The sequence below is a fragment of the Ictalurus furcatus genome, chromosome 2 (assembly GCF_023375685.1).
Source record: "Ictalurus furcatus strain D&B chromosome 2, Billie_1.0, whole genome shotgun sequence".
Classification (NCBI taxonomy): Eukaryota; Metazoa; Chordata; class Actinopteri; order Siluriformes; family Ictaluridae; genus Ictalurus; species Ictalurus furcatus.
In genome coordinates, this window is record NC_071256.1 from 22,585,080 (window position 1) to 22,603,579 (window position 18,500).

General features: G+C 38.1%; 1 protein-coding gene across 1 annotated transcript; it reads right to left on the reverse strand.

Annotated features, from left to right (window-relative positions):
• Window positions 1-121: 121 nt before the first annotated feature.
• On the reverse strand, window positions 122-18,038 carry LOC128625313 (ethanolamine-phosphate cytidylyltransferase-like). The gene is made up of 13 exons (XM_053653522.1): window positions 17,355-18,038; window positions 9,947-10,035; window positions 8,799-8,960; window positions 7,910-7,976; window positions 7,557-7,641; window positions 7,412-7,453; window positions 4,829-4,967; window positions 4,642-4,724; window positions 3,769-3,846; window positions 3,555-3,620; window positions 3,385-3,450; window positions 2,802-2,890; window positions 122-2,213 (listed from the first exon to the last, which is right to left on the reverse strand). The coding sequence occupies exons 1-13, from the start codon at window positions 17,474-17,476 to the stop codon at window positions 2,099-2,101; spliced, it is 1,203 nt and encodes a 400-aa protein (XP_053509497.1). The 5' UTR covers window positions 17,477-18,038; the 3' UTR covers window positions 122-2,098.
• Window positions 18,039-18,500: the final 462 nt, after the last annotated feature.

The window sequence follows — 18,500 nt, forward strand, 5'->3', positions numbered from 1 at the left end:
AATCTATTAAATATGTACATGAATTTCAGAGTTTGGTACATGCCTTTTTGCTTTAATGACAGTTTGCACTCAAGGTGGCATGGACTCCACACATTTGTGCAAAACCTTATGATCCATTTTGCTTCAATGGAAGAGATAAGGCATGAAGAAAATCTGACCTTTTGTACAAGGCAGTTAACATGGTCAATATCACAAATTTGCTTAAATTTACTGTAAATTGGGACCGAATAATGAATATTACATTTCAATGTGGTCTCAGACTTTTGGAATCCACTGTAGCTGTGTCATCAGCATATAGTTTTTGAAAAACTGTATTCAGAGGTAGCATATTTAGAGAACAAACCTGACATTCCTGACATACATGGAACTAGACTAATGATTATAATTTGATATTTACATGTCCTACAGTAATAATGTACACATGACAATAGCTCTTATATTCAGTACAAGAATGCAAATGATTGTACTGAAGCTGCCAGATTACTACAGCGAAATTATTTATAGCAGTTATATACTCCATTTACAAGATTTTCTTCTAAATATCTTCTTTTTTTTTTTTTTTTTTCTGCAGCAGCATTATAGCAGAGTTATAATTAATTTTAAGATGCACAGTGGCCTCTAGTGACTGAACCGAGCAGCCTTTACTAAGATTATTAAGAACATGTGTACTAATTCCAGTTCCCAAATTTTTAAATAGGGCAAAATTAAATGCAAATCATTTAGTGTTATACCAACTATTGTTATTTTTAATAGTCTGAAAAGCTTCAACAGACATGCAGTCTTCAAACTGCATTGTGCATTATGCTTTCAGTCAAACCAATGCAAAAAGGGCACTACTAAGTTACTAGTTCATGTTGTAAGATTAAGAAACAGAAACACATATAGTAATCATTTATTTCAGGGGGCAAGGTTTGGGTATCCATAGAGACACCTGAAATTAGTTTTGGAAACGCCCCAAGTTAGCAGAATATTATAGGCTAAATCATCCACAGCAGTCACACACTTCTAAGTAAATTATTCATTGTAAATGTTTTCAAAAAGAAAACCCTGGGACAGTTCTTTGTGCATTCTTATGTCTTAGATTACATCTATTCTGACAAAGTGTGGAAAAGCAAAAGTAAAGCATTTAAATAAGAATAACAGGGTAAAGATGGACAACAAAGAGGTCCTGAGACACAATCTTCTGTCTTCTGATTTATGTCTGTGCTATTAATAGAGATGGCATTAAACAATCATTAATTCTGTATTTGTATAATCTTAGATTTGTTACAGTGATTCATGCAGAAAAAACTTCTGCCAGATTAGCTTATTTAAATCTGAGACAGATAAAGAGATATTAGGTACATGTTACATAAAATACATATTTACAGTATGATTACAGATGTGTTGTAAGTGGTGTGACAACAGATCTAGATAATAAGATGTAACACTAAATCTTGAGTACTGGCAAGGGTCACAAAAGTCCACGTGTACACACGCGCACACACACACACACACACACACACACACACACACACACACACACACACTTCTCTCCTAGAACTGAATAGATACACAAACAATTAAAAAGACGGTCTCATTACCATGAATCCAGCTGGACCCATACTGTCCAAAATGCTAGAATTCATGTATTGTTCATGCAGGAATGCCACCTTTTTAAAAAAATGTCATAAACCTTAAAACAGTAAGAATCCCTTCTAACAGGACTTCGTTTAGTGTTCATACAATGTATTTTCAGATCATTTTGTACAGTTTTAACATTGAGGAACCCCTATCTGTCCTGTTAACTAGCAGGGGGTTACCAGTAGCACTAAGAGATCCATGTAAGTATTTTCTTTACACACACCTGTTACAGAGGAGGGGTTTTTCAGCCACACACATTTCCTGAAACACTCCTAACAAAACAAGCAGTTTACAAAGGTTTTGGTAATGCTAACAGTTAGTTTGTCACAGCTGCTGGTGGTACACACACACACACACACACACACAGTACAGGAACTACTCCAGAGTAATGGAGAGTGCATAAGGACACGTTGGAGGTTGAACTGTGGATTTGGGGGGTTTTTGAGCCAGTGTTCGCACTTGAAACTGAGCTTTTCTACAGCAGAGCCTCAGATCTCTCTTTAGCCTTTTCCTCCTCCCTCTGCTTCATGGCCTGGATCACTGCCATCTCTGTCGCCTCCTTCTTCTGGTTCCTGGCCTCAAACAGCAGCCTGGCAGACGAAAAATTTTGCTTTGTGAATGCTTTTAAAGAAGCCTTTGTAAAATTACTTTCCAAAAGCAGTGCAGAGTATCAGAGCTTTGTCCACTTGATGGTACAATGTAGACTGATGTCTATTAATCATGGACTAATATTAATATTAAACATTAAAACTTTACAAATGTATCTTTAATTATCTAGTAATCAATAGTGTCATTTTTGTTTCATATGAAATGAAAAAAATTATAAAACTTGCGAAGTTTGCTTAAAAATAAAATGCTTAAAAAGTCAAAAATGCTGACCCAGTGAAGAGGTACACATGTACAAGACAGGGCAAAACTTGCACATTTGCACTAAACTCTAAACAGTGGTGGCTGGTGGCTTTTAAAATAGAGGATGCACATATGACTGTTATTAAAGTACATTATATAGCCAAAAGTTTGTGGACACCTGATCATCACACCCATATTTGCTTTCTGAACATCACAGTGTTTCTCCATCAAGTGTGTGCTGGCATTAATCAGTGCACATTGCTAGTTTTGGCAAACAGTTTTGTTCACATCAGCATAAAGCATGTCAGTAAAAAAGAAAAAAACGCCACCTGTTTTTTATTATCCTCTGCACAATGTCATCGGTGGTGAGGGTGTTTCCACTATCCACAATCCGTAGAATACCTTTTCTCCTAGGTACCTGTGCATCAAGCCAATACACACATCCACATCCAAAATTTACACAGTTAAAGTTACAGAGTGACACACTGAGCATTAAAATTATGTTTCGTTATGTAATGTAATAATGTAACACTTTGCTTTAATGAAAATATTAGTTAGATGTCATGTTAGAAAATGTTTGAACAGTATGTTTGAATGACTTAATAATTGATCATAATACACTGGGTATTGGTATATTGATTTATATGATTTCAGTGGGTAGTGGTATGTACTTTGAATGAGGTGTCAGAAAACCTTTAGTATAAATATAATAATTAGTTTTATTTACTGCATATAGCACTTTCCCTAAACAGTTCTTCGTTCAAGTGTGTTCATTTATTGCATGGGCAGTTGGTAAAACGGAAACACCTGGTGGCTACTGTGTGATCTGAGAGATATAATGTGCTGGGAACTGGCAGATTAAATGTGGTGAAAAAGGTAAAAGAAATTGTTGGTCAGTCACTGAGCACTCACAGCATAAGGGTCTGAGCCATCTCTGTCTGGAAACACTTCAGTCTTTCCATGACAAACAAGATCCACCTGAACAATGGAAGAAATTAGGCATTTCCTCAAACCTAAACTGATATAGCTCTGCACACAATGACTGCAATGCATATATTTTTCTAAAAATAGTTGACTCATACCTTAAAATGGTCCAGCAAATCCTTTGAAACTGTGTATGGAGCTCCAATTACCACCTCTGAGACATACTTTAAAAAAAGCCAAACAATCACAAATGAAAAATATGTTTATTAGTTCAAATAGAGAAGAGTAACAAAACTAGCCTCAACAAGACTAGCTTCAACAAGACTAGCTTCAACAAAACTAATGTGAAATGTGAGAAGAGAGCAAACTCACCCGACAGGCCAGAACACTCAGTGTTCGCTCATGGATGTTCATGATGGGATAATTCTTTCCTTTGTAGCGATTAACCTCCTAAAAAAAATACTGCCTATCATTCCAGTATATACCATATTGAGTGTTTTGTAAAACAATATTACTACTAATCAATAATACTCTACATATTAGATTGTATTAGATATACAGTATTTAAGAAGCAAGGAATAAATCATGACAGAGTGTAATATTATAGGAAGATAATCAGTGACTAGGTGGCGTGATGCTGATTTCCTATAATTTCTAATTTATTAATGAATGATGTCTCTTTTTTTTAACCATTTATAGTTATATTTAATGCTGGGATCTTCCACAAAACAGTTTAGTTCCTGTTATTATATTATAGCAGCTACTGTATATACAGTTGCTTCACTAGTCTCTCTTTTCTTCTCTGCTTTTCATGTTGCTGCAAAAACTTGTCTGTCCTGAAGACTCTACAAAACTTTACAAAGTGCAGACGCCTTTCATAAATGTTAAATAAGCATCTCCTTACAGAAAGTCATCAGTAAGTCATTTTACTTTCTTAACTAACAAGACATTTTTAAATCCGTTAATAATTAGTCTTAGATTATGTGCAGTGTCAGTCATACTGTGAATGATAATGTACACTATGGAAATGATAATGTGTTAGATCAAGCACATTAACATAAACCTGTTATTTGAATTACAGCTGTCAATACTGTCCAAGCAATAGATGGAAAAAAAAATATGGAAAATTAATCAAAACCTACTGATTGATCAGATTTGAGAATTTTAACAGGGCTGTGTAATAATATTTAATAATACTTAACTACAAAAAAGCATGCTATGAAAATGCTTTGAAATGACCCTTACCTGATCAAAATGTAACCCGACAATAACATATGGCTTGTCTGAAAGCTTGTGTACTGCCTCCAAAAAATCCACATGGCCAATATCTGAAGAAAGTCAAGTCATATTAAACCTCGTTTTAAAATGAAAAGATAATGAAAGTAATATCTGCTCAACTGTGCATGGATTTGTTGCGAGTCTGTGAGGATACGGAAAAGGTCAAAGGCTCCAGCTACATATATAATGGTGTCCCCCAGCTGTGGCTCCTTCCCCGAGGCGAACTGGATGATTTTTTGGGATGTCTGCAGAAACTGAGACACCCCTGTCCAGGGGCTGTGACCCTTTGGACCCTGCAGGATCACAATGCAGCAAACACAGTAAGGTGCTTTACATTTTGGTAGAAATTTGATGGGTTTTTTTTGTTGTTTTTTTACACTGACTCAGGATCTGTTTATTGTCTTCATATGCTTAATGTTGGTTACAAATTGTCTTTGTTTTAATTGACATTTTACTCTTTTTTAAACTATGAATTGTTGGATTCATTGAGGCCCTCTTGTAAAGGAGATTGGGTATATCACAGTGGGACCTGGATAAATGATCACAAATAGCTACCTATATCTGCCTTTAATGTGAATGCACCGGTCTCCTACAATGCCCCAAATACACACATCGATAAACCACTCCTCGGTTTCTCTAGGTTCCTTGCTGGTTTGCTTGATTTGCTCAATTCTCCAAATCACGTAAATCAATTTCTCCATCCCGCCACTGAATATGGTGACTGCTGTTGCTGTCCTCCACTGTTGTTTTGCTGTGCTGACGACACTGCATGATGATGAAGACAGTGATCACATTTAAGTGCAGTGGGAAAAAAAGCAATATGAATTCCAATCTGACTGTTCTCATTCATGTTGCACTTCGAATATGTATGCAGTTTAGGAACCCATACAAAAGCAGCACAGGTCTGAACTGAATATAAGGGATTTTTTTGTCCACACAGTCCTGAAAAAAAACAGAGCTGTCTCACATTAAACCAGAAAATCATATTTGTCTCATTTTTACCTGATAATGTGATTTTTTGTTTGTTTGTTTGTTTGTTTTGAATGCAGCCAAATCCATGCTTTTAACACTTGTTCCCTTGCTGGCAGGCTAATTCTCTAGAATTGACAAAACTGAAAATATACTGAAAAGACTCTGAAGCTCATCAATAGAGGATCATTTTAATAAAGACTAAGTCCTCCAGGAAAACATCCCAGCACCGCTGTCACTTTGTTCTCTCCCTTTATAGTTATTAATGAATTGCCAGATTTATACAACTAAAGCAATTCAGTAGTGTCCTGTTTGGGAACACTGTTCGATCTGAATCACAGCTGTGGTCTTCACATCTTTCTAGCTGCAACCCGTGCCACAATAAAGTCCAGTGTTTACACCAAGTTGGCGCTCTTGTATGAAAGCACAATGCAGAGATGGATGGATAAGGAGGGGATACTTGGGTAGAAAAACAAAAAGCGCAACAGAGGAATAAAAGGCCTGCGAAGAGTATGCACATTTACAACACAAACTAACACAAATGTTTTGTGAAATATTTGCTAAACGTATATGTATATAAGTTATGGCCCAAATATAATTACTACAAATGATAAAACATGATAATATTAGGGTAATAGCATGCAAATTTGTGGGATTTAAAGGTCTCACTTATAATATAATACACTATATGGACAAATGTTTATGGACACCTGACCATCACACCCATATGTGCTTTTTGAACATCCTATTCCAGATTTAGTCACCTTTTGCCATTATAATAACCTCCACGCTACTGGGAAGGCTTTATACTAGATTTTAGAGCATGGCTATGGGGATTTGCTGATGCAGCCACAAGAGCATTATTGAGGTCAGGTACTGATGTCAGGCAAGAAGGCCTGGGTCACAGTCAGCATATACACTATATGGTCAAATTTTTGTCGATATCTTTTCATTACACCCATATGTGAGCCTTCCCCAAAATGTTGCGACATGTTGGAAGCACACAATTATATAGGGCCTTTGTATGCTGTAGCATTATAATTTCCCTTAACTGAAACTAAGGGGCCCAAACATGTTCCATCATGACAATGCCCCTGTGCACAAAGCAAAGTCAATGTAGATATGGTTTGCCAAGGCTGGAGTGAAAGAGCTTTAGAGACCTGCATAGAGCCCTGACCTCAACTCCACAGAAACACCTTTGGGATGGACTGGAACTCCAGGCCTCCTTCCGCGACATGAGTGCTTATGGCTGAATTGGAAAATCCCCACAGACATGCTCCAAAATCTAGTGGAAAGCCTTCCAGAAGAGTGGAGGTTACTATAATGGCAAAATGGAGGACTAAGTTTGGAATGGGATGTTCAACAAACACATGGTCAGGTGTCTTTTGGCCAGATAGTATAGTGTATGTTATTGGAAAACAACTCAATATACATTTAGGTAATGTTCAAAACTCTATTGCGATTTTCATCTAAAGGCCACCATGCATACACAATACCACACTTATTCACACCTAGACACAATTTAGTGTAGCTAAACAGCCTACCGAACAGCGAAATACCCGCTGCAAGACCGTGCCTCCCCATATTTGTGAGAACAGCCATTGAGTATTTTCTTCTCCACTGTCTCACAGGTGATACTTATTTCTTTTTTAACATAAAAACGTACATACTACATTTTTAAGTTAAAGTTGGACACACTAATTAGGCAAAATTAAATGACAAAATCCATGGATTAGTTCACATCCTTCTAATCCTGCCATACACTCACCCTTCCAAAGTTGTCTGTGTGTTGCTGATAATCTGAACTTCCCTGAAAGGATGGCAAAAAAAAACAGGGACAGATCAATCATTTCTTTAAAGAAAGCAGTAAAGGATGTACACTGGAATGGTATGAAGAAAAAAGGGAGACTCACTATGTTGCTGTGGTGAGCTTTAGTCATCAGGAGCATGCGCCCAACCAGATCTGTGGTGGACACACCCTGAGTCCTCTTACACTCTCTGGAAAAGACATTTCATTCAGCACTTTAAAGACGGCTCAAGATTAAACGAGATAATCAGGTCAATTCCCAGAATTCCCACCTCATTCCCAGTGTTCCCAGGATAGGCTCTGGATCTACCACAACCATGACCAGGATAAAAAAGTTACTGAAGATGAATGACTGAATGTTGGAATATGGATCATGCATCCTGGATAACAATCGCGATATTGGATTGTATGGTTATCGTAGCATGAATATTTTATACCACTGACCAGTTTGGCACTTGCCTGTATCTGCCCGACTTTTTCACCTCTTCATATGTGTCTTTTCCATCCACTGTCAGAGTGATGTCATCTGAAAGGACGGAGAAACTTTAAACTTTTTAAGTACACAGTGGGTCTCAATAGTCAACTCTTGTTTATCACAGCAAGCGCTTCTCCCAAAACAAATTATAAACCCACAAAATGAAACAATCCATAGCCAACAAATCCTGAGAAATATACTCTGGCATCCCAGATGACAAATGTACGCGGCATTAAATTAGGGACAAACATAGCACTGCAACCACTCTGAAACTGTATTGCACCATTACTCTGGAATGGATCTGTTTTACAGATCTATATCAAAACAAAATTAAAACTGACCCTGATTAATGAAAATATGGTTACAATACTATATATAAAATGATACACAGACACACAAAATACACAGATTTGATACAACATGATACAATATGGTGCAATACACAATACAATAAGCTTTCTTTCAGAGGGAGTGTGGGCTTGATTAAGTTAAAATGTTTGTTATACCTCACATAATATAAATAGCATTTTATGATGAATAGTCTACTTTATTATGCATTCTGTTGAATGAATTGTTCCATACCCAGATGGTATGATGCTATTTGCTGTATGGTTACACCACTAATATATATTTGTCTAATGTAATTTAGTACTGTATGTTGTTTCATTGATGTAGCGCATATGCGTTCTGAGTCTGCTGACTGAGAGAGTGTTCAGTGCTATTAACAGCTGCTTGGCCTGAACTTAATTTTCATTTTGAACAATTTCATCAATCCCATAGTCATTGGGTCAAACAGGCTTGCTGTCAGGGATTTTTTGTTAATCATTGCAGGTTATAATGCCTGCTACAGACATGAATATAGATAAGCTATACCTCCATGTACACAGAAGTCACAGTTGTACTTGTCCAGAGTCTCCAGAGTGGTAACATAGGGGGCACTCTCCACTATGTCATCCACCCATTTGATGGCACACACCATCTTGTACCTCTCAGCCTGTGTGAAGACAGGTGGGCCCTTGTGCTTCGATATCTCTTCTGTGGGTAAGGGAGGACGGAATAAAATATTATTTTTACAAAAGTGTGGCACGGACTTGTGACATAATGACATTTCAGCCATGACAACTCTTGGAGTGAAATTGTGAGCTTTTATAGATGGGCATGAAGTGTAAATAGTTTTTAAATGGACATAAAAAATCTACATTAGCAGTATTGGCCTGCAGTGTCCAGAATTAATCACCATTGATCAGCATTGGTCATCTTTGATCAGCATTGATCAGCATTGATCAGTATTGGTCAGCATTATCAGCTTTGGTCAGCATTAATCAGCTTTAGTCAACATTGATCAGCATTGATCAGTATTGGTCACCATTGATCAGCTTTGGTCAGCAATGATCAGCATTGATCAGCATTGGTCAGCATTGATCAGCATTGATCAGCTTTGATCAGCATTGGTCAGCATTGATCAGCTTTGGACAGCATTGATCACCTTTGATCAACATTGGTCAGCATTGGTCAGATTTGGTCAGCATTGGTCAGCATTATCTGCAGTTGTCACTATTTATCGACAATTATCAGCAGTTATCAGCAGTTATCTACAGTTATAAGCATTTATCAGCATTTATCTGCAATTTTTTCCTTTGATCACAAGAGGTTTTTAGTCTTAGCCTTAACGGCCAATAGGCTACTGCTAGTTAAAAAAGATGGTAAAAATGGCAAGCCAACCTTCTGACATGTTTACTGAATTTTGGTAATGTATTTAGGACGTTTTTCAATTTCAGATTAGTTTGTACGCAGCATAAACAAAGTTATAAATCAAAATACTCTCATTAATGGTCTCTATTAAAAACCAATGACAATCCAGGTCAAAACTTGGTCTGGAAGTCATACTTAGCCAATGTCTACATGCACGCATATTATAATTCCCTAAAGCTTTAGCCTTTGCTTGTGCTTGTTTGTCTATTCTTATCTTCAGCTAGGTGAAGGTTCAATAATGTGTGTGTGGTGTGTCTGACAACACTTACCATCAGTATGCACTCCCACCATGAGATAATCCCCCATAGCCTTTGCTTGTCGCAGCTGGTTTGAGTGTCCATAATGGACCATGTCATAGCTAAGAGGAAGTCAAACAAGGACAGTTACTAAATCATAACACACACACACAAATGGCAGGTGGCCCAAAAACCATACAGTACAACAACACAAAGCTCTTCTATAAACAGTTTTACTAAACATTTGGTCTGTACAAATTAAAATCCTTCAAAGCCTAAATGCTATTAGTTACATTTTGCTACTTAGCATGATTGATCCTAAAATAAAAATGATAATGTCTGAGAGCAATATCCAACTGTTTTGTAATAAACCACACATGGAAGATGGAGTATTTATGAAATTTAAATACAAAGAGTTACTGAAGCAGACTATGGATCCCTTCCATCCAGATTAACCAAATGGCCTAATCAGATTAGCTAGACTGGATTCTAGATATTATGGCAAATGTCATTTACAAACTTTCATATAGTGCAACAGGTAATAATGGAGTATATTCTTTAATTTTAATCTGATCAGGGCTGCTGTGTATCTGGAGTCTTTCCCAAGAACACTGGGTGTGAGGCTGGAATACATCCTCAATATGACACCAGTCCATCAAAGAGTACAATGCACACACACATTCACACACTCATCCACAGTTAGGGGCAATTTAGAGTAGACAGTCCACCTACTGGCATGTTTTTGGGAGTTGGGAGAAAACTAGACAACCTGGAGAAAACCCAGATAGATGCATGAGACAAACATTGAAGAACCTTAAGCTTAGCCTATTGAAAAGAAGGGTTTTTCGGAACTAGTTCAGCTCCCATAAATACAGAATTGAATGAAAACCACTGCTCTTCTTGTGAACTCTAGGGTCTACCTTTATGAACATGCATTTGTCTATGAAAGAACAAACTACTTGGGTAAATTCCTAAGCCCTGAGAATATTTGGGGTCACTGGTGAAACTGGAGTTTGTATCTCTGCAACATTATTATCAAGACCCACAGATCTGATGTAGTAGCTGCTCAATAAGGAATATTTTGGTAAAGCATCCTGCTGGCTTTTCATGGACATGCGCCACAGAAGCCAATCAATACAGAGGTAGTGAGCATATTGCTGGTGCATGTCTTTGGGTTCCAGCATGGGGAAAATGAGAAGTGGTGTCACTACTGGGCAACAACACAGAGCAAATTTGTAGAGATAACTAACAAACTGCAAAGTGTATAGCTCCTTATGGTCTACTGCACGTGGAGGTTAGGAGAGGTGAAGTAGAATCACTGTTCACATGGTCTTGGTATTACAATAAAATGATTCAGTTGTGTCAATACATCAATCAATTGTCACTAAAATAAAAACTTGCAAAAATTGCAAGTCCTAATATCACTTTACATGTATGTAGTGCCTTTGAAGCAAGTTTTATTCTTACAAACACAAGAAACAACATCTGACCAGCCAAGGGGTTTTTATTTGTTTGCATGTTATCTTACTCAAGATAAATCCACTACACTGCCACAACCACTACAAATCACTTTGTACAAGAGCATATGATGATGTTTCCCATTGTCATGTCACAGCAAACTAGCAACTCCATTACCCAGAATGCACTGCAAACTACAAACATGGCCAATGACTACAACTCCCAAAGCTACACACAGACACTTCACCTTCTCCTGAGGACTAATCAGACACACCTATTCCCAATTACACGCTCAAGCTCACCACACTACATAAGAGACTCTCACACACAAAGCCATGGTCAAGTATATGCTCAGTTTGCTTTGTTGTTATCATTGTCATTACTAAGCCTTTATCTTGTGTTGTTATGTTGGATTTTGACTCTGTTAGTCCCTTGATTGTGATTCTGTGCCCTGCCTAGTTTGGATTGTCTGCATCATCATTTGACACTTACCTCGTTATGTTTATTGATTTCAGCCTAACCCTGTGGATTTGTCTTCTCATTAAACTGCCTTACCTGCACTTGCTTCTGTCTGTGCCTCAATGACGTGACACCCATATGGTTTCATCATGTCGCGACAACATTAGCATTTTCTGGTTAAGTGTCCTTTTAAACTTCTAACACATCGCCTCAGGAAGACAAACTAGAGTCAACAAAAACAACAGAGCTGGGAACCACAATCATGCTGCACATGGCAGCTTTAGAAGCGTTGTTTTGAGGTGCAGAACTAAAAGGGAGGGGTGGATGTAACTGGTGGTTGGTTTTTGTGTTAGTTACAGTTACATTTATATAGCACTTTTTTAGAACCTCAAAGTGCTTTATATAGTATTGGGAGGGAAATCTCATCAACCACCACCAGTGTGTGGCATCCACCTGGATGATGTGACAGCAGCCATAGTGCACCAGAACGCCCACCCCACACCAGCTATTAGGAGAGAGTGATGTAGCCAATTCAGAAATGGGGATTATTCAGGGGCCATGATAGAGAAGGGCCAATGGTGGAATTTTGCCAGGACACCGGGGTTATACCCCTACTCTTCTATGATAAGTATCCTGGGATTTTTAATGACCTCAGAGTCAGGACCTTTGTTTAACGTCTCATCTGAAAGTGCTGTTTTAACAGTAGTGTCCCAATCAATACACTGAGGCATTAGGTGCCACACAAACCACAGGGTGTGCGCCCCCTGCTGGCCTCACTAATACCATTTCCAGCAGCAACCTTAATTCCCCCCCCCCAGGTCTCTTACTCAACCTACTACTCAGCCAGACTCAACACTGCTTAGCTTCAATGGGAAAACAAGCGAGAACTGCAGGGTGTATGTGTGTGTGAGAGAGAGAGAGAGAGCGAGTGTGTGAGAATTAGTTTATGGCTTCAAAGCTTGTGTGTGTGTGTGTGTGTGTGTGTGAAAGAGAGAGAGAAAGAAAGAAAGAGTGTGTGTGAGAGAATTAGTTTATGGCTTAAAAGCTTGTGTATGTGTGTGTGAGAGAGAGAGATGGAGAGTAAGACGTTGCCAGTCAGGTTCCACTGTTTCTTTAAGAAGGCTCATGATCACAACAGTACCATCGAAGGACCATGAAATATTAAGTAATGGAACTAGTTAACAGACACCCAAACAGCACCTGAGCTCCTTGCTCCACTAATCAGGGAAAAGATCACCGACAGAAAGATCAATTAGAGCTTTGCACAATAATCAGGTATTTCCATGCATGGAGTTGGAGATGAGCCAGCACTGAGTAAAAAGAGAGCCAACTTACTTACTAACTCATCAATGTTAACTCATCCTGCACTTCGCCCAGACCTGATTATGTCAGAAAGGAAAAACGCGTGTTTAGGATGAGCAGACTTTGATCTTCTGGATGTTTCTGGTATGATGGGATAGACTTTGACCCTGATTGCTTTGAATACCAAATGAATATATTATGCAATACACATGCTATGTGAAGAAGTCAGGTGCTGAAAGCTCTGTGTATCACAACATCTTGTACATAATTGCTGCCACAAGGTGTGTCTGATAATCCAATATAATTCAGTGATCCATTGACTGGCTTCTTTAGTTTTGTGTAACCTCTTGATAAACTATAGAGAATAATTTCCCCTGATCTTGAAATTTCACCCCACTATATTTCCATAACTGTCCCTTTAACCATGTTTAAAAAATTAAAAAAAAAAAAAAAAAAACACTATCACTTTTCCTCTTAGCATGTCATCCTCTTCTTTTTGGCCTTCTTTACTTTACATTTTAAAATGGCCATGACTGTGAGAAAGGCGTCTAAATTATTATTATAACTATGTTTGTTGTTGTTGCTGCTGTTGCTGTCATTGTTGTTATTGTTGTTGTTGTTAATGGATAATAGTCTCCAGTTAAAATCATATAACGGTTATGTGTACAATACATTTGAATTGAATAATACAGATTAATGATGGGAAGTTCGGATCATTTTACTGACTCGGATCTTTGAATCTCTTTCAGCAAAATGATCAAATCTTTTTTCAAGTCATTTCGTTCATTTCACCAGAATATAATCTCTCTCTCTCTCTCTCTCTCTCTCTCTCTCTCTCTCTCTCTCTCAGTGTCCGGAAATGAATCACTCTCTGAGACAACTCTTTGTTCCCGAGTCACAGTAAAGATTATTCATGAACGACACATCACTAATACAGATTATAGGTAGCAGTATCTAGAAAAAATTCTGTAGAAAATCTCAAGTCCAGAAACCTGCCTATAATCATTTTTGCCCTGCAAAATCATGAACTGATATAAACTCTATCTAACATGGCCCACAGGAAGAGCTCCAAAAAAATTTTTTTAATTGCGAAGCTTGAGTGTGGTGAAAAAACAGAACAAAACAAACAAATAAACATACAAAAAATACCTAAGCGGACGAGAGCCAAATGTCATCAGCCGGCCCTGAAGTTATACTGATGCTCCATGTTTACTCTGCTGATTCCACCGTTTAATATTTTGGCATGTGAAAAATTCCACAACATTCCACTGAAGTACAATGGAGAGAAAGAGAGAAATGTCTGGAATTCTCCAAGAGAAAGCCACGATAATCCTGGTGTGCATGTACATGAATTCAAAGCATTTCCCCTACTTTTTTAGTTTTCATATAGGAGCCAGATGCACCAGGTCCAGGTGAGGGTGAAACAGCCTGCCCTCAAACACTGTGACATTAATTTCCACATGGGCCATTCTGACCCAAAAACATTCTGGAAACAAGGCCTCACTTGTTTGTTTTCACTCTGGGCCAAGACAGCAAAAAGCCATGCTTTTAAAAATTATGATTAATGTCAAACATTCAAAAGGGAAGTTTCAATCTAGTCCCACCCTGTAAAATATGTATCAAATCACACCTATGACACATTTTCTATGTGTTGTAGTTTACAGTGCTTGGCCAAAAAAAAAAAAAAGGTTGCTGTTTGGATTTAAATAAGTAAATACTTAAGAGCCTATGATTGGATCAATATTGCAGTGATTCATATGTTTCAACTGGCAACAATTATTTTAACCCTAACTAATGCAGTGTGTATCTCATGGCTATGTTTAATAGTGAAAGTAAGAGCAGTTCCACATGCACAATGCGATGAGAACTTACAGGATTGGGACTAAACAGCTGTGTGGCCTAATCAGTGTGAGGATAAACAGGTAAAAATTACTTTAATTTGTTAGGGAGCATAAAGACTGTGGAGCCATGGAAAAATGTCATGTTGTCTGATGAGTCCAGATTTACCTTATTCCAAAGCGATGGGTGCATCAGGGTAAGAAGGGAAGCACATGAAGTGATGCACCCATCATGCACAATGCCTATCGTACAAGGCTCTGGAGGCAGTGTTATGATCTGGGGTTTCTTCAATTGGTCAGTAACATTATGCGGCAATAAAATGAAGTCAGCTGAGTACCTGAATGTACTGAATGACCAGGTTATCCCATCAATGGATTTTTTCGTCCCTGATGGCACAGGAATATTCCAGGATAACAATGAGAAGACGTATCGGGCTCAAATTGTGAACGAGTGGTTCAGGGAGCATGAGGAATCATTTTCACAAATGAATTGGCCACCATAGATTCCTGACCTTAACTCAATTGAAAGTCTTTGGATGTGCTGGAGAAGACTTTATGGAGTAGTTTGACTCTCCCATCTTCAATAAAAGATCTCAGCCAAAAGTGGATGGATGTCGCGTTGCACAAGGTTGTCGAAACAATGCCACAAGGAGGAATGCGTGCTGTTATCAAAGCTAAAGGTGATGCCACAATTCTTTAGCGTGTGCGACTTTTTTTTGGTCAGGCACTGTATATTATACACAACGGCCTGTATGATGACTTGAACTTGCTCAGTGGAGAATTGGATTTGATCTAGTGACGTGAAGCAATATTACTTGCCCGAACTTCTAGTAACTCTCCTGGAAATCCCTCCCCACCCAGATTCACAAACACAGCAAATTCCCTGGTGTTGAATATATGAATGTGATGGTCAGGTGCCCATAAACTTTCGAGCATGTAGTGTGTATACATATCTCCTAGATGATATTTCTGCTGTGTGGACATAGTTGTGTCTATGGGGCCATTAAAAGAGTAAAATGAATAATAATCATGGAATTTATATGCATATGTCTCGCTTACTGTTTAATAAACAGAGTCCAACATTTTCTATACCATTGTGTACATCAGGTTATGTAATAACTGGATAATAAGCACTTTGACAATATTTAGTTTTCCCTGCAGTTGTGCATTCACAAAAACTTGTGTTTACAGACTGATTTCTAACATTATATAACATTATATTATAGCATACTACATTTTTGTCTATAAGCACATGACACTGCAATGCACATGCAAATGCAACACAAATCTTCCTTGCCTGTGGGACAAAAAAAAAACACCCACTAAATGTCTGTAAGCAACTCTCAATCAACATAGTAAGCATTATACATAGAGTATATAAATATATCAGGGTATATAGGAGATTGGACAAATTATAGAATAGATTACAACATTTCTTGAGGAGCAAAGTCTTTCTTCACCAGTGCTTCACTGTTTCTTTGGGTAATATTTCCCAAACTTTTCCAACCTTAACATTTATAACTGGACTATAATGCTGTTTATGCTCTTAAGTTATATAGGAAAATATTGTACATATGTATAGTATACGTCTACGGATTGCTGTCAATCCTCTGACTCACAGAAAGGGCAGAAAGGTGGAGCTGGTGGTCTAATAAGTTCCCTGATGACTTAATTTATATGAAATTCAGCTAAATTTATCTTGCTTGTTAAACTTACAAGATTTGTTTCAGATTGGGTCAATGTAATTATATGCAGTGTAGTAGCCTATACGCCCTTAGAAGAAAAATGGTACTAAACTGTACATTTCCCGGCTAGTGGGGTGGTACCCTCAAGGTTACATCTTTTGAAACTTTTGTGAAAGATGTATGAAGGGTACCTTTAAAGTAAGGGTACCTTTTAAGGTGCAGGTATGTTTTTTTGGTACACTACATTCACGTTAAAGGAACAAAGATGTACTTTGTAGTGTTCAGTCAGAGTTTTTTGGACTATTACAGTCATTGCTTTGGCCTAGTAACCTGCAATTTGTGCGAAATAAAAAGATGTAATTATTATTACATCTAATAATAATAATAATAATAATAATAATAATAATAGGAGAAAGTGTGGAGAGCTTGAGAGCTTTATGCTTGCATGGTATTCAGGGAGTAAATAAAGAGCGCGCGTCCGGTCCTGAAGGAAATACCGCAGTGAAACGCATCACGAGGCGCACTAAACTATCGCCTTTGACCTCTAGACGAATTCATTCTAGGGAAAGCTTGGTGAGGCAAGCGGGTATAAAAAAAAAAAAAAAAAAAAAAAGCCGCTCACAACACAACACATGCCTTATGGAAATATGGGACACGTGCTAGGAAACGTAGAGAAATGATCCGTGTAGATGAACTCACCATCCGTCACACCACACTCGCACCATCCGTCTCCTCTTCTCGGGGCTGCAGGCGACCGCCACCGGGTTCTCCTCCGCCTCCTCGCCCGCTTTGATCACCTGATGGTGTCCGTTTTTCATCATCGTCTTATCGGCTAGAAATTTCTATTCGTTCTATCCCGACGACAAAACGGCCAGATATTTCTAATGGCTGTGTTAAGGTCCTCTTGGAAGGATAGCCGGTGCTGGTTTTCGGCATTTACAGTAGTGACGCTCTGAAACCGCGGGGCAACGCCTCCTCTTCTTGCCGGGGAAATGACGTCACGAGGACACGGAGTCGTACGATGAGCGCCTCCAGTCAACACAGAGCCAATAGCACACTGGCTACGCATACTTACTACCGTACTACATAGTGTGCCTAAATAATCCGGCTAGTCCATACACTATATCGTACGGGGCTGTGGACAGGGCCACTTATTTATTCATGGCTCCGGGGTCACGTGACTACAGTCTCCAGCACAGTCACAGGTCTAGAACAGTCGACGTGATTTGTTCAGGATCAAAGTAATAATACCTGTTAATGAGCACCTGAGCTTGTCTTTCTTACTTTTCGAGACACATTTAGAAAGATAAATGCTTAGAGTAGCCTAGTCACTGTGCACTGTGTTTCTACAAGACCAGCATTAATCTTATTAGAAAGCAATAACAGTTTCGCCCAACTTGTGCTTAATAAATTTGTAAAACAATTTAGTTAACATAGCTACATTTTGTTTTAGAAAATGATGTGCTGTATTAATATCCCTACATATGATCATAAAACGTTTAAGGTATACTATGGTCTAAAATCCTTTTTTAAAATAAATAAATAAATAAATAAAAATGTGGTCGCTTTATAGTCTAACAATGTCATATAACAGCTAAAAGCGTTAATTAATGGCTTAAAGATCAATTTACATAATATACCTTAAGAGAAAGAGCTCTATATGGTATGATCATGCACACATGATAATATGGCATAAACATAAGGATACTGGTAGTGTAATGAGGTTTTTATGTTCTAGCCAGGCTCGGCTATTAGGAGTTCAACAGCTGTAATATGGGCCTTCTATCGAAGGTCTCTCTATGCTGTAATAACTACCATTATACTTGTACTTATAATAATTATAAT

Bases quoted from the DNA above. Each gene is read 5' to 3' on its own strand.
- LOC128625313 (XM_053653522.1), bottom strand. From the start codon at position 17,476: ATGATGAAAAACGGACACCATCAGGTGATCAAAGCGGGCGAGGAGGCG. The intron at 2,891-3,384 runs GTGAGTGCTCAG...CTTGATGCACAG, and splicing joins ATGGCTCAGACCCTTATGCT to GTACCTAGGAGAAAAGGTAT. The intron at 2,214-2,801 runs GTGGCGTTTTTT...TTCGTCTGCCAG, and splicing joins CAGAGGATAATAAAAAACAG to GCTGCTGTTTGAGGCCAGGA.